This window comes from Papilio machaon, chromosome 12, assembly GCF_912999745.1.
Source record: "Papilio machaon chromosome 12, ilPapMach1.1, whole genome shotgun sequence".
NCBI classification, from domain to species: Eukaryota; Metazoa; Arthropoda; class Insecta; order Lepidoptera; family Papilionidae; genus Papilio; species Papilio machaon.
In genome coordinates this window covers 3398071-3413836 of record NC_059997.1, presented here as the reverse complement: position 1 = coordinate 3413836, position 15766 = coordinate 3398071, and the positions used below count along the sequence as shown (strand labels likewise).

At 39.9% G+C, this 15766-nt stretch overlaps 1 protein-coding gene across 2 annotated transcripts in view; it reads left to right on the top strand.

The window, feature by feature from the left end:
- Nucleotides 1–11605, top strand: part of LOC106713796 (zinc finger homeobox protein 4) — a 206764-nt gene extending 195159 nt beyond the window's left edge. For both annotated transcript variants that reach the window (XM_045680277.1, XM_045680276.1), the window contains one exon: nucleotides 10814–11605. In XM_045680277.1, the coding sequence (XP_045536233.1) occupies nucleotides 10814–11436 (623 nt within the window). In that variant the 3' untranslated portion in view covers nucleotides 11437–11605. The remainder of the gene's footprint in view (nucleotides 1–10813) is intronic.
- Nucleotides 11606–15766: the final 4161 nt, after the last annotated feature.

Sequence of the window (15766 nt, the reverse complement as noted above, 5' to 3'; positions counted from 1 at the left end):
TGGGCTGTTTTATCGTCATAGTGAAATTTTTAAGGTAACTAAGTAAATTACTACCTTAAATTATTAATTAAATTACCAATGAAGAAATTTGACACGTCGACTGTGACCATTCGTATCGTCTCCGAGCGATAAGAACTTCTTTATTCCATGCAGAGGCTCTCTTAACTCTGATCGTTATTAAAAATATACCCGGTGTTCCCCTCCTAAAGAAAGTTGACTTATAATAAAGGCCGGCATAATATTTCCTTTTAAAACTTTTTGATTAGATAAAATAATGGGGAGGCGAGGGTGGTCCGACAGAGGGCGCTCGCGGCGATGCGCCAATATCGGCTATTCTAATTGTTGTTTTCTTCGACCACGCTTACACTGCTTTGTTATTCAAAGGAGCTTTGTTCGGATGCAAAGATGTTTTTTTTTTCCTTTCAACAATTTACAAGAAAAGAGTGTAATTAACTTATTCTAGATTCAAAAAATCGATTCCATCGAACCCTCTTTTAACCTTTATCTTCCCTCCTCACCGATATCGATTTAAATTGAAAAAAAAAACATCGACATTTGAGTTTGACATGTCGTTAAAACCGTTGTCGAATGCAATACCATGGTGATTGGTTTGCTACCATTTATTTGCATTTGGACTTTTGTAATTTGATCATATTAGGAACTGTACATTTTTATAAACATAGTCTGTCGTTTATTTATTTAATTTAGTCTTTTTTAATTATTTTTAATTAATTATTATCAATTTTTAATTATCGGGATAGATAAAGCTTACAAAGTATCTCACCCACTTTACATGATAGTCAACACCCTCAAAGCGCTTTAAAGTAAGCCACTAATTAAAGTTAAAATATTTGTTCTCTTTTTACTACTTATTATAGCATTTAATTTTACTAATTCTGTATCTATTCCTACAATACTATCCAATTAAATTAGTTTCCTTCTCAACGTTCCTATTATGAACAAAGTCATTCTCTTTACGTAAAGGCGTACGTACAAAGAAAACTTTGTCATTATTTTTTCTCCTAAAACCTAGTACAATAGCTTTCCAAAATATAAAATGTCAAAGTCGCATTAAGAGTCGACCATTTAGGGTTGTCCCCTTTTTTTTCAATTTAAACCGTTTGACAAGCCGCGCGTCGCACGCAGCAATGGCCTTTCCGATGCCATACAATGCCAGTTTTCAATGAGATTGGTTACACTACACTAAGCAATACGATCAATCAAAATTGCATCGGTCGATCGACGCCGACGCACACTCCCCCCTAACTGTACCCGGACATTAATGTTGCTAACAAACTATATTTCATATTTGATAATCGAACGTATCGATGGCCGCTACCGGGTCTGTGCTCACATTCATTGTAATAACAAAGCTCAAAAACCGTGCCTTATTTAATCAGCCAAGTTTTTGTCGTCATTGCAACCAAGGGTACAAACATTATATTAATTGAGAAGAAACGTTCACAAAATAAATTGATCAGCGAAACAGTTACAGCTACGATTATGGAACTTGTTTTAAGTTGTAATAACATTAATTTATAGAATGTAACATGCAAGCACAACACAAATGTTCACGGACTGTGGAACATGAAATGATCCGTGAAATAGATACAAAAAACTAACATATTTTTTAACGTCGAAGTTTTCTGAAGTATTTTTCAAGTCTTATGTCACTAACTAAATGCTGATTTACAAGTTTTTTGTTAAACAAATGTATGTAACTTAAAAAAAAAATCAAATGTGATAGTCTTCATTAATACTAATTTAATATAAGGGCTATAATTTGATCCGTTTCTAACAACAAATTAGTGAATTATAAATGTATGGGACACGCCTCCCGCGCGTGTTCCTCCGCATTTCTTCATTTGTCTTTATAACAAGTTTTTTATTTCATTCCCCTAAACTAATTTCTATAATTATAGTTTACATCGCCACGATTTCTATCTTTGAATGTATCTACTAAAGAGTTCATTTAAAATTGCTACGAACATTTGTGATATGTTGTTTTAACATAACCATTTCGGTGTCATTTGTTTTTTACTTTTTTAACAAATAAGTGGTTACGGTGAATTACTAATAGCGTTCTTAGTGTAAAGAGCTTTGGAATCTATCTCAATTACTGAACACTAACCTACCTCAACTTTCCCATGAGTTTCCATCGAACCCTCCACGAAGCCTGTTAATTGTCGCGCCCTAACGAAGCGGCGGTTAACCCTGCAAACGCCGACATGCAAATTAACCCTTTCTCCGCCGTCTGTTTGCGCAGTTTACACCGCTTTATTGAATTAATGCGAACGTCGACTTTGACTTTAATAAGGTCGGAAGGGTTGAAGGGATAATATCTTGTTTGTAAGGAGATTCCAAAGGTTTCTTTTAATTAATGATTCAACCCTCCCGACGCTTTGTGATTATTTGTTGAGGTTTGGTATTTAATTATTGTTAAGGGATTTAGGGTTGCAGGTCAGGGTGTTAATGATGCTAGTTAAGAACAACAATTTCAGAAATCTGTCTGTTCACTTCTATTTTATGATTTATTTATGTTTCTATAAATATTTACGTACTTAGTGAATTAAATACATCGCCAGAAGAAAAAATGACTAACCGTAAGATTCTGAGACTAAAATCTCTGCAAACATATTGTCATCCCTGTTATTATCTTTGACAAAACAGTGGTAACAATATATTTTAAACGAAGATTTAGGTCTCAGAAACCTACGGTAAGAGACGTCTAGCAACGTTAGCAATGTCTCAGTGGATAAGAACAAATGATAAAGTCATTAAATCACAGCAGGTATATATATACCTGTAACATAGAGAGTGAAACAAAGATTACGGAATATTAAATAAGGGCCGGCTTAATAACAGTAGTAAGAAGAGTAACTGTACTGTACTTACGACACGACGTCTATAAATTCTCCTTGAAATTAAAAATAAAAAAACAAAACAAATTATGCTATGCACCGCTACAAAAGTATATAATTAAATCTTAACAATTATCCGAACATGAAACCGCACTTTTACCTCCTAATAAAAAAACAAGAAGGGACGGCGCCAATCCAAGTAAAAGCTCAGAAATTAAAACTTTCCCAGCAGGAAAACCCAAGGAAAGTTAAATGAGCCGGTGTCCGACCGCCCGCCTTTTAATTGCTTAATCGCGTCGTAGGCGGGCCCCTTAATTGGCCGGCTGACCGGGCACTCGACTGTCGACAAATCCCGACAATTTCCGACCACTTCCGACAACTTTAAGCGCGGTAATTACAAAGCGAGATGGTTAATTACGCCCTAAGGCGCGCTCGGACACCGACGTGAATTAATTAGACCCGGAACTCGGAGGAAATTCAATGGGGATAGCTGAGACTCAAAGTAAACGATTTAACATCGGAGTGACTTGAGGTGTTTCGTTTGCCTTTGTGAAAAGATTTTTGTCCTAATTACATTTATGATTTGATGCGATCAAATGATAATGAAATATCAAATCGTTAAGAGATTTTGATGCTTACTTTTTGCATTGTGTTGCTAAAACTATTGCATAACGTAGAGGAGATCGATTTTCATTTAATTTTAATTAGTTGTCTTTCATCGCCTTTACTCTATTGATTAACCCATCGGCTACCTGGTAAGCAGCAGGTAATATAGGTAAATTACACCGTTCTGATGACAAACTGTAAATTGGTTAATAACAAATATAATTACAAAACTAATCTTATAGGAATTATTGAAAAAAAGAAAATTGATTAAAATAAATTCGATTAAAAAAATAGCCATAAAAACTTTTCGATAAGCAAGTAATCATAGGCATGTTTGTTAATCAATTATATTTGTTAATAAACATGTATCTTTTGGTTATCAGATGGGTGAAAGTCGATCTTACGCTGGCTCTTAGACTAATACAGAATTTGGTCAGTGTCGTATTGCCTTGTTTTTTTAATAATACGTGACATTCATGATGACAAGAAAAATGCACAGATTGTAACATCAAGCCACAATTTGCTTTGAAGTGATGTATTAAAACTAGATGTTTGCTGCTAACTACCATTTTCTTAGAATAATTTCTTATATCATTTTATAAATTTCATTGAATAAATAAATACAGTTAGGCTTTGTACGTTACCAATATTTTATTTGTCCCCAATTAAACGTGTCTTTGTTTATTAATAACTTGACTTACTTTACTAACGATTTGACTTACTTTACTAACGAATTTAACAATTGACTTTGTCAATTAACTTGACTTACTTTACTAACGAATTTAACAATTGTTAAGGAAATACTCTTTAAATATCTCATTAAAACGTCGACGCTTCGAAAGTGAGGATATAACCAGCGCTCGGGAAACTTAACAAGTCTCGATTACAAATTAAGCAAACGGAGTGTCAGCGGTCGCGCCGCGCTGATTTAAGGAGATGGGAAAAAATCTAATTACAACAAGACTTTCTGTTGCCGCTCTTTAATTGAGAACTTTCCATTCCTCACCCCTCCGCCCTTCTAGTCACCGCGCCCCCCTCGTGCTCGCTCACGCCCTCTCTACAGGCATCCTGTTTGCATTTCCCCCTAATCGCGCTCCAGCGTCGATTACATTTTTTTTAACATTTTTTAATTTCGTTCTAGTCTTTAATTTTCTTCGCACTCGCCTTTTCTTTTTCTTTAACGCGGCACGTTTTTTTCTTTCTGCTCACCGAGCGATATTTCTCACCGCCATTATACCGGCCGTAATGAGATTTTCTTTCATTATGTTTAATCTTCCGATTAATTCGAGTGTTAATCTTCTTTTTTAATGGTCGAAAGCTACTGTCGAGAAATGCGGTGCTCGCAATCTTTTACGGATTACGAGCACCTTTCAAAAGTAATTAGAAAACGTGACTGTTGAAGGATGGTCACGGAGGGTGAACCGGCAAGTCTGACCCGAACGCAATCGGCCTCACCGATTAGGTTGTCAATAATTTAATTCGCAACAAATTCAAAACGCCCGCCGGCACCCAGATAGGTGCTCCGAACGTGTCCGGAACGCCAATGGCTAGCCGAAGAATCGGCAAATTGAAAACACCTCGGCTCGGCTGTAAACACGTCACGTGATTTAGGTTTTAATCAAGTAGGGACGCCTCGCCCTCGCTGTAATTGTGACAAATCCTCTGTTTGTCCGAGAGAACTTTTAACTCGGCGACGAAACGGGGCCTTAACGGCGCCTCGCACGTGCCCCAAAGTAAGGGAGACGCTTTTTTGTCGACACATGTGCTCCCCCGCGCCCCCGCTCCGGCCCCGACCGGTGACTTGATTAATTTTTAATATTTTTCCTTCCAGTTCACGTACGCAATTTTCACTTTGGTGCTAAGACGGCGCAGTTTCGGTGCGGGACAGAAGGCCATTGCGTCACGCGCGCGCAGTAAATTCATTGACACCTAATTTACTGCTATACGTTATTAGCCGTAGCTGCCGGCTACGTCGACTTATTATCTGCTTAATGCTAATGTGTGGCAATTGTAAACGTAACGTTTATATCGCCCGCGCTACACCTACGTAACTCATTAGTGAATTAGCAGAAGACGCAATTGTTGCCGTGATAAATTGAATGATGCCAGCTCTCAGACACGACATTCCTTTTAAGAAACGAAATCTTCATACAAATATAACCAAAGCGTATGGACCTATTAACATTTACATATTAAGTAAACACAATTAAATGCATAATATCATATTAATAAAGATTTCATAGTCTTTGACATTACTTGACATAGTCACAACATGTTTGTGCGTTACAATGTGTCGGGTCTGCGCGTGTAGCGTGTTCGCGGCTCGCAATTATCGCGTGTCGCATATCCCGATTAGCGGCGGCGCGCCGGCAATTAGGTCGGCGGACACGAGTGTTAACCTGCAATGAGGATACGCCTAAACACCGCCACGATGCGCCGAAACGTCGCCGTTGCGTAGCCTGGTGCGTGCACGATCTCACATCCTCAATCTACCGTTGAAACTAACACTCAATGACATGTCACATTCGTGACCTTTAATCAATAATGAATACTTTTCTCTGCCGTTATCCATAGACCGGGTATAATATTTACTTGTGTGGTGTTTACAAAAAGAAATGGTCACCACGTGCCGCTGCGGCCTCCACGATCCCCTATTTTTCTGAATTAAATCCGTAGTCTTTGTAAATTCACCTTCCAAGCGCACCCTCGCACAGAGTTCAAAGAGCGCGCCGGCCGGAGCGATGTCCAAATTATAAATTCGCATTAGAACGGACGCGCATGGTTCGTTTACCGTTTCATTTCGGTTCAATATCGCCACTCTACTTTGTTCCACACACACCCCTGCCTCCCCGCCCGCCCCCCGCGGCGCGCCCGTGCCTTAAGACGCCGGGAAATATCTGCGTTTTAAGCTATATTTCTTTCATCCCTCATTTTTGCAGTTCGTAGCAATCTGAAATCCAACACGTCCCCCGCAGGGGACTCCCCCTCGGGGTGGCAACCCCCTTACGTATTCTTGTACCCGGATAAAAAAACGATATCTATTTATAAAATGTACGCACGGATGTGCGCGGCGTGTGTGGGCGCGGGTTAGCCGCCGCTGTGTGCGTCGCGTGCTCATTTGCAAACCGTCTCCAGAGATAACGTCCTCCGGCCGCTTATCCCTCTCTTATTGCCTCCTTCTTTTCTGATTGCCGCGTGTGTGAAAAAGTTTCGAGTTCTCTCGCTGATGGAATTGATTTCGCCTCCGAAACGGAAAAGTTATAATACGACTCATTCGGAAAGCAGATTCGTAGTTAGGCAGCGTTACGAGAGACACGCTGTCGTAAGCAGCGAGAGCAAAGCAGGAAGTTAGCGTTACTTTTACAATTGAGTTTAAGTCCACCGTGTTGCATAGGTACTTAGTTAAAAATTAAAAGTTAATCGCGAGCGAGCAGGAGGCTGTATAGAGACGAGCGTCGGGGCCGGCGGTGCGGCGGGCGGCGGGCGGGTCGCGCTCACGTATGAACGTAATTATAAAAATTGAAGGCAGCCGGAGGCCGCTCCTCAGATCTCTCCCTCGCTCCCCCGCCGTCGTGCATTTTTTCGTACATATTAAACTCCCCGCCGCCCGGTCCCGCACCCCGCAACTCCTCTTTTTAATCGATTTTTCCGACACAAGGGGTGAGTCCTCTGGGGTGAATGTAATTTTTTATGCGTTTTTTTCCGTCGGAGGAAACCGTCGCCGGAGGTGCCATTACGCCACGGCTTGTTGAGAATATTTTAATTATAAGGCATTAGCGCGTTTTATGATAGCACTCCCGTTCGAGTTTATAAATGATCGAGAGGCGAAGTAATTAAATATTTGAATGCGGCGAGATTTCCTCGGGGAGCGGTAGGAGACCGAGATAATGGACTGTGCGCGCCACTAACGCGTTAATATGATGGATATAAAATTCGATAAAATTATTGCTAAATGGCTCTTGAAAAAGTATCAGATAATGTTGAAAAAATTTTAAGTAATATTAGCTACGTTTTCACTTTATGGTTATCAAGAATACGGTGAAAATTTATTAAAAGATGACCAATATTTGTAGTAGTTTGAATGATAAAAACATCATTTTTATTTTATTATCGCTTTTCTTAGAACCCTTCCACCTAAGTAAGATTTTGTTGAGTTGAGTAGAGATCTATTTGTATGTAGCGTGTATATTAAACTATAGTACAAATAAGTTGCTTACGCAGGAAAAGTACCGAGACCCCGTAATGACTGAGCCATTCCAAACTATATTGTCACATTTACAACTGTTACTTGAATTCAAATTATTGGGAATATTGGCAGGTAATGACGATTACATTACACAAAGTGCCTCATCTGCTTCTTACAATTTTTATATAGCACCCGATGAAGTTATTCTTAGAAGCTTCTGCTCACATAAAAATAAAATGTATTTGACGAAAGGCATTAACAATATTGTAAGGTACACGGCATGCCACGTTTTAATTGCATTAGTGCGGTGGGCGAGCATGAGCAAAGCGGATTCGCGTATTTACACACGTAGCGAGACGACTGACACCTAGGGTTTCAGCGCCGCTGCGTCTTAGCCATCCCCTTCCTGCCCCGCGCAATTCACCTCGCGCCCGGCATGAGCTTATGTAAGGGATTACAATTTACACGTAAAATATTCTTATGCAATACATAATGCAGTTAATACTGAAACTTTAAATCGATAGGTTAATATTTAGGTTATAAAATCTATCAACCTTTGAACTTCAAAAGATATGATAGATTCTTAATACTACTCTTTCGCAGACTCCAGATATACCTATAAAATGAGTTATGTGGAAATATTAATTACGCGGTGGAAAAAAATAGTACAAAAAATGCTTACGCAAAGTTTTTCGAGATTAATACTTTGAACTTAAGGAATTTAAGTAGGCCGTTAGTGTAACACAGGTCATTAAACCGGTAGACTGTTTAACTTGGTCCATCGCGTAAGTAAACTAGTTCCTTCGTAAACAACGCACGGATCCCGTTACCCTAATTATAGGACAGTGGAACCAGTTAGGGCCAATATCTTGAATCTAGTGAACCGAGCAAACAAATTGATTAAAATTATTATTTTAGACAATTTTGCACAAGTAAAATCCTAGATTAAAGTAATCAATTCTATTCAAGCAGATTAAAAACTGTGTGAACAAGTGTGACGTTTATGGCGTAAAGCTCGCTTTTCTTCTAAAAGTTTTTTTTTGTTTTGTTAAAAAAACAACCGAGATCAACTACCGATATACTTATAGTAACCCACTCGTATTTGACCAAAAAAATAAGTGATAAACATAAAGCCGAAGGTTGGAGTTCCACAATTCTAGAGCTGTCTATCAATCGGACGTGGTCGATTCCGCTGGTCGATTTCCCAGCACTTGGCGATCTAGTTTAATTACCATCCATCACGCGCCGACGTGCGCCGTATCGGCCCATCGGCCACCGGTTACCCAATACGGACTGGCTGTAATTGATGCGACTAATACACGTCATTTGCTCAAACATACTGCAACATGGGACAGGCCTGTCTCTGCTATCGATAGACCCATTTTATAGAGAAATGCATAATACAGTTAATACTGAAGTTAACTAAGTAACAGTGGTTGTTTATTACCACTTAGGATGTAAGCGTACTTTCCAATTTGATTGCAAATGAAAGAGTTAATTATGTACTGAACAAATCTGCCCAATCTCTATAGCTCCAATTTTTTTGAATCCTAATGTTTTCTGTACACCGAATCTTTTGGGTTTACTTTTGTTTTTACAATGTATTTCTAAGTGTTGAAGTTCAATAATTAAATGCCGATAGGGGTACACTCGTTACGAGCTTTTTTACTTAAAAGCACGGCCGAAACTTAGCGTTGCACATCGCCAACTCCAAAAATAGGCACCTTAATGAGATGTAAATGAAGGAACGAATAGCCGGCGACTGAGTTCGCGTTATAATAACGCGTAACGACCTACAACGCCGGATTAAGAAGCCCTTTGACTTGGGACTAGCCACCGCGCGAAATATCCAGAACAGATGAAACAAACACCAATGAATAATGAACTCTAACAGTAATGTTTTAAAGTTAAATTTTGTGTAATAGTATTGAGACGCTTGAACCGATATGCATTCAAGTTGCTGGCACAATAGTGTGGCTATTTTGAAACTAATTGGCAGAAAGGGTTGTGAATTAACGTCAGGGTCGAGGCGCGCCGATGGCGATTACTTTGTATGCTGAATAAATTTTACAACAATTAACCATCTACTAGCATTACATTAGTGTTTAAAGTCTATAAATACTCTGATCATTAAAAACATAATATCTTTAAATATTTTTGTTAGTAAAGGAATAAACGTAAATTAATGCTGACTTCCCTGGATTTAAAAACTATTAGGTGTGTAGAAATTGTCTATTACCTATTGAAAATATTTTAAGAACATTTTCATATCGTCTGTTATCGTCATTACAAAAAAATGTAATAAAACCTGTTTGGTTTTTGCTTTCCAAACATGTGCATGTTGTACACATTCATGCAGGCAAGACTCGCGGCCGCAGACATCGGGAGGACCTGCACCGCTAATAACAATCTAGAATTGACGTGCGCCATCAGGGATCGCTCCGGCTTCATTATTCGCTCAGTCTGCCACCGCGCTGCGCAGATAATACGACTTCGTTCTGATATAAAACTTGCGGACCGTGGCCACCGCTATGTATTATGCATTTGTGAATATAAGCCGCATAAAGCAGTCCGAATCAATTACGGAGGCGGGTAGGGCTCGTTAGAAACGCGTCACGCATGTACAATCGCCTCGCGGTAAGGTAAACAGCGTTTATCTGGTGCTAAGCCCATACGAACAATGGGGCATCCAAATTAGGCCTTTATAGTCGGTAGGCCCCCGGCTGGTGCGAGTGCTCGTTTTACTTTTTGCTGTCGTCGCTGCGCCCGAATCGGGTTTGGCGAATCGCCTAACGACCGAGATGAATGATGTCGTCTATATTTATTTCATTGCCCTAACGAATTCCATGTCAATTACCAAAATAATATAATTATATCGGCCCGTGTTAAAGAAAATGTGTTTTTGCTATGATCACGTTACTTTTTAAAGGCGTAAACGAGGATCTGCAAAAGGTCAGTTCGCGACTGTGGCCCGGGTATCGCTCTAAGTGGATTAACCCCTTTACTACGCGCCCGAGAATCGCTCGAGCAGTTAACCGTCACTCTATGGGTCGTTTCATGTAAATTTGATCTTTGTCTTTATTTATATATTTTTCTTACTTTATAAAGATTATGTACTTATTCTTTGTAGTTTTCTGATGTATATTTTCTTTTGTTATAGGTGGCAACCTGAACCCGATGCCGTCGCAACCTCAGCCACAGGGCCTCATAGTGGAGACGGGGAGTGGCGCCAGCGTGCTACAGCTGCCGGCCACCACACTGGAGCAGATCCGCCACATCGCTGCGGACCCCGGTGCATCCACACTGCGTCTGCCGCCGCCCGCCACCGAGCCGCCGGCGGGCGCGCGCGAGCTAGACTTCGACTTGTGCTACGTGTGCAAGCACTGCAAGGTGGCGTTCCCGTCGCCCACGCCGCTGCAGGCGCACCAGGCTCGCGCGTGCTACGCGGGACGCGAGGCGGCGCGTGGCCTTATCCGCGTCGTGCAGCCAGCGCTGGAGTGCCGTGCCTGCCCTGCCGAACGCTTCCGCACAGCCGCCGACTTCCGCCGGCACACGGAGGCGGAGAGCCATGTGAGGCGCGTCGCGCTCACCGCTGGGCAGCCCACCGCCCCGCCGGAACCGCTCACGCACGAGATGGAAGACGTCGTGAACCAGATCACGCTGCTGGCGGCGCGAGCGGCGCAGGACTCGGCCGCGCCCAAGGAGGCCGGCGTTGGCTTCTGCGCGCCGGGGCCACGATTCCCGCCACCCGGAGAGCTGCCGTTAGCCAGCGCCGGCCACTAATCCCGTTCCGACGAAATGTATAGTTACTACCCCGGAGCTCCGCGCTCTGTCCGTTGTCCGACAACGCAGCAGTTCACTATTAGCTCTTAACGCTTCTTTTCGTTGAACGTCGCCGGAAGCGGCACTTTCCTAGTTTTACATTTAAAGCTTGTAGGTGTATAAGTGTAGGTTAGCGGGGTGGCGAGCGATCGCCCCGGCCGGCCGCCGCGCTGGGAGGCGGCGGCTGCTCGCTGCACGCGGCGCGCGGCCGCATTCATATCATACGTTAGACAGGTTTTATAATATACGTTTATCGTTGCGGAGCCGCGCGATCCGCGGGCGCGCCGGCGCGGCCCCATCCTTTACCATCGTCTCCCAGGAAAGCAAGTTCCTATCTTTATGGCATATAATATTATCGATATTGATAACTACGATTTAATTATTGTTTAAAGCTATGTAATACATACATATAATCGTTTTAATTTTAGGCATAGATACGTTTTCGTAAGAAGTTCCTGACGCATCGTAAATGTATGAAGATATAATATATAGTGATATACGTATATGATTTTTTAAACATGACGCGAAGTTAGGTACGTACGTTAGGCAGTAGAGCGGAAGGCGATCGCGGCGGCGCCTGCGCAGCCGGCGGGCTGGGCGCTCGCCGGCCGCAATGCCGCGCGACCGCACCGCGTAGGCTTATTGGTAACAATTAATTATAATAATTATCGTAGCAAACTTTTCCAAAACGAACGAACTCGAAACTCGGGCTGCGCGCCAGCGCCCAGCCTACCTCGCAAACAAGTGAGTTTATTTTGGAACTAAGTGTGATTCTTGAATTTTTATTGATATTATAATAATTATTAGTAGAGGCGTAAGTAAGCGCGAAGGTATCGTGGGGTACGACCGTGCCCCCATCGCCTCGCCGTGTGCGTGAGTCCCTTATATTTTCGATGGCACAGATCACGTTATTTAAAGTATTTTACATATTTACATTTTATCTAGCGGAGTCTAATACAATATTTTATCTACGAGCGATCCTACTACAACATTGAGTTTGTTTTTTTAGAGTGCAATGTTTTATTCCACCGGTTACCGGTTCTTGTTATGTGTACTGTGTGCAGAGCGCCGCCCGCGCGCCGCGCCCGCCTTCCGCCGCACAGCCACTCTCCGACACTACCACTCCCACTAACTTTGTTACTTATTATATCTCATCTTCATACTCACTCTGTACAAATGTAATTTTCGTTTAAGACATCTATTTCGTACATTCACTTAATATAACTTAATAGATATTTAATATAATTAAAGTTAATGCGAAACAAATTACATAAATAAATTCATTAATTAAAAGTTGGCCATCAATTAATCCGATGATTCATATTATTATCGCACCAATTAATATCTATCGATCTATAGTTATCCTCACACAAATTAAACCATCAGCAAGAAGGTTTCCTTTTTATATTCTCGTATTTTAACAGATATATGAATAATTGCGCGATTTCGAGTTGTTTTAACTTACTTTACAGAAACGTGAACTTTACTTTTTAAAATAAGTTACTTTATAAACTCCACCCTACAATATTATTTTATTCTGAAATTGTAGTTGTAACTTATTTCCCCTAATGGTAGTAAGTCGTGAGAGAGAGGTTATTTGCAATGTTTGAGTCAGGAGAGAAGTCGGTGGAAGCGCGCGCCGTGGGCCGGCGGCGCGACAACGCGAAGGCGCGCGTCTTTACGACATTATTATTTAGTTTAGCGTATACAATTTTATTGAGTATATTGAGTACATAGCTATTGAAGTTTGTTGATGCGACGCTAGGTCGCTAGGCCGCAGGTCGCCGCGGCCCTGTTCCCTTTGGCCTGGGGGTCGGGAGTCGGGAGTAATGTAAGTTTGGTTTAGCGTAGGTTCACATGTCGGTATTACGATGTTGTGTCTCCGCGGACGAGAGCCCGCGGAATGAATCATGGTTCCTATGTATATTTCAATATTATCGCATCTAGAGTTTCACTATACTTTCCGAAGACAAATTTTAATATTTAAGATTAATTCGGATTTGTCTGTTGTATATGCTACCAGCGGTGCCGGCACGGCTGTTGTTTGTTTAGTTTTGGCTTTGTTCCGCTTCGTTTTGTATTCCACTGTAAGTTGAACTACTTCACACTTTTGTATTATTATTTTGTTATTCTCGAAATGATTATTAATATGCACTTTCATAATTATTTAGATAATGTTGTTACGATGATAAGTTTATATCTTAAAGGTAGCACACGTGTCTATCATAGTTCCTAATACTGAGTATTGTAATACTAAAATTATTTTAAAAATTCTTTACTAGTGAAATATACCGTTCCTACTATTATAATCTGTAACAAAATTCTATGTAACCATTGTCTTGGAACATGCGTTTGATTGTCATATTTAGAAGTTGATTTGTTTCTATGTATACTTTATTTAAGACTATGTTTCTTTTGCATAAACCAAAGCAAGTGTGTCAATTTCACTGATGGTATATTTTGGTAGTAAGTCAGCGTGGCGTAGTTTCCGTTGCAGCGTGCCGAGCGCGTAGAGCCGCTACGCGTGAACTACGCGCGAGCTACGCGCCTACGACGCATGCAATCCGTAGCCAACAACAGATTTCGAATACATTGTCAAGTGTAAATGGTAAAAATAAACTCAAAGTTAGTTTATCAGATACTGGAGTTTTATTTTATGTTGCCCTCTTCAAAATTAACTTTTATTAGCACCTATATAAGTATACCTGTCCATCCATCTATTCATCCATCCATCCTACATCTTTGAGAAACATGTTACCTTAAGGCTGTCAAATGGGAAAATTGTTTATTTAAAAAAAGAAAAAGATAGTTATTACATTGCACAAAAAGTTAAATTCTAAAATTTATATATGAACTTCAAGAAGGAAAATAATTTTATTTCTTACTAAACAATAAAGGAAACATAAGATTCGTTTTCTTAATAGTAGCAAAGTATTTTTGTCAATACAATCTGTGTTCATAGTTAAAAAATAAGTCTAGTTTCCGCAGTTATTTCAATTTAAAGCTACTACATTAAATGCGATCTTAATTAAAAATGTTCTATATTTAAGTCGTTATATAACTTAAGAGAAATGATGCTACGAAGAAAAGTAACAAATGAAAGTGACATTTATCAATATTAAATATCTACATTGAAAAAAATCCTGATACCAAATTGGCATCATATTTAACTGACTGAATGTAACTCACTTTTTAATACCAACGCTACCAACATTGTAAGTGAATTACCGCTATACTGAATTAAGTTTCTGAAAAGATTTCTTAACAGAAGTAGTATTGCAATAAATATACAACTGGCACGACACATATTTTTAATATTCAGTGGCTGATTATTTAAGTTAAAATAACGCATTTTTGTCTTACAACTTACCCGTTTAGTAAAATAAAGCGTTATCACCAATAACCCAAAGACTGCTAACAGCTTCGCTGCTATCGCCTTTAAGTTTATTCCCGTAAGGTTCATATTTCAAAATTGTTTCTTTTGTTGATCTCGTTCAAGCCTGTGAAACAAAACATTTATCATTCACACCCGTGAAGTATCCAGAGAGATAATGAAATATATGGCTTCCTGTTCGACATTTTGAAATACTGGAATTATACAAAAACATCTATATATTACTACTAGCAGTCGCCCTCGACTCAGTCCGTGCGGAATTAAAAGAATACTTAATAAATAGAGTATGTGTTCTTCCAGACTATGTTCTACATCTGTGCAAACTTTCATCAAGATACGTTGAGCCGTTCCGGAGATATCTTAAAAAACATCCATTCATCCATCTAAACTTTTGCATTATTAAGATAATTACTATAACTTTCATTAATATTTTATTACAAATATCTGTGTAATGTAACACCTGTAGTGTTACCCTATCAAAGTTCCTTTTGCTGATTATTTTTTCCAGGTGTTCAAAGTCCTAAAGTTTTTCATTATCTGTGTTAAAACCAATCGCTATGAATCAAAGTTGTTCACAAGAGTGTTTGTTAGAATGTCTCTCCAGAGCAACTCACCGGATTTCGCTGAAAGACGTAAATGTAGAACATAGTCTAGAGAACACTAATTAGTTTTTTTTTAAATTACGCTCGGAGGGAGTCGCGGCCAAAACTAGTAGGTAATATAAATATCGAAAATGTATATACACATACTCAATGAAAACAAAATACGATTTTCTTTTTAAGTAAAGTCGACATTTTGATTGACAGTTGGTTGTATAAATAAAACATCGAAATGGAAAATATATGGGTATGTAACTTCTGTACACTTGTTATTAAAATTATAATATTTAAAATAACA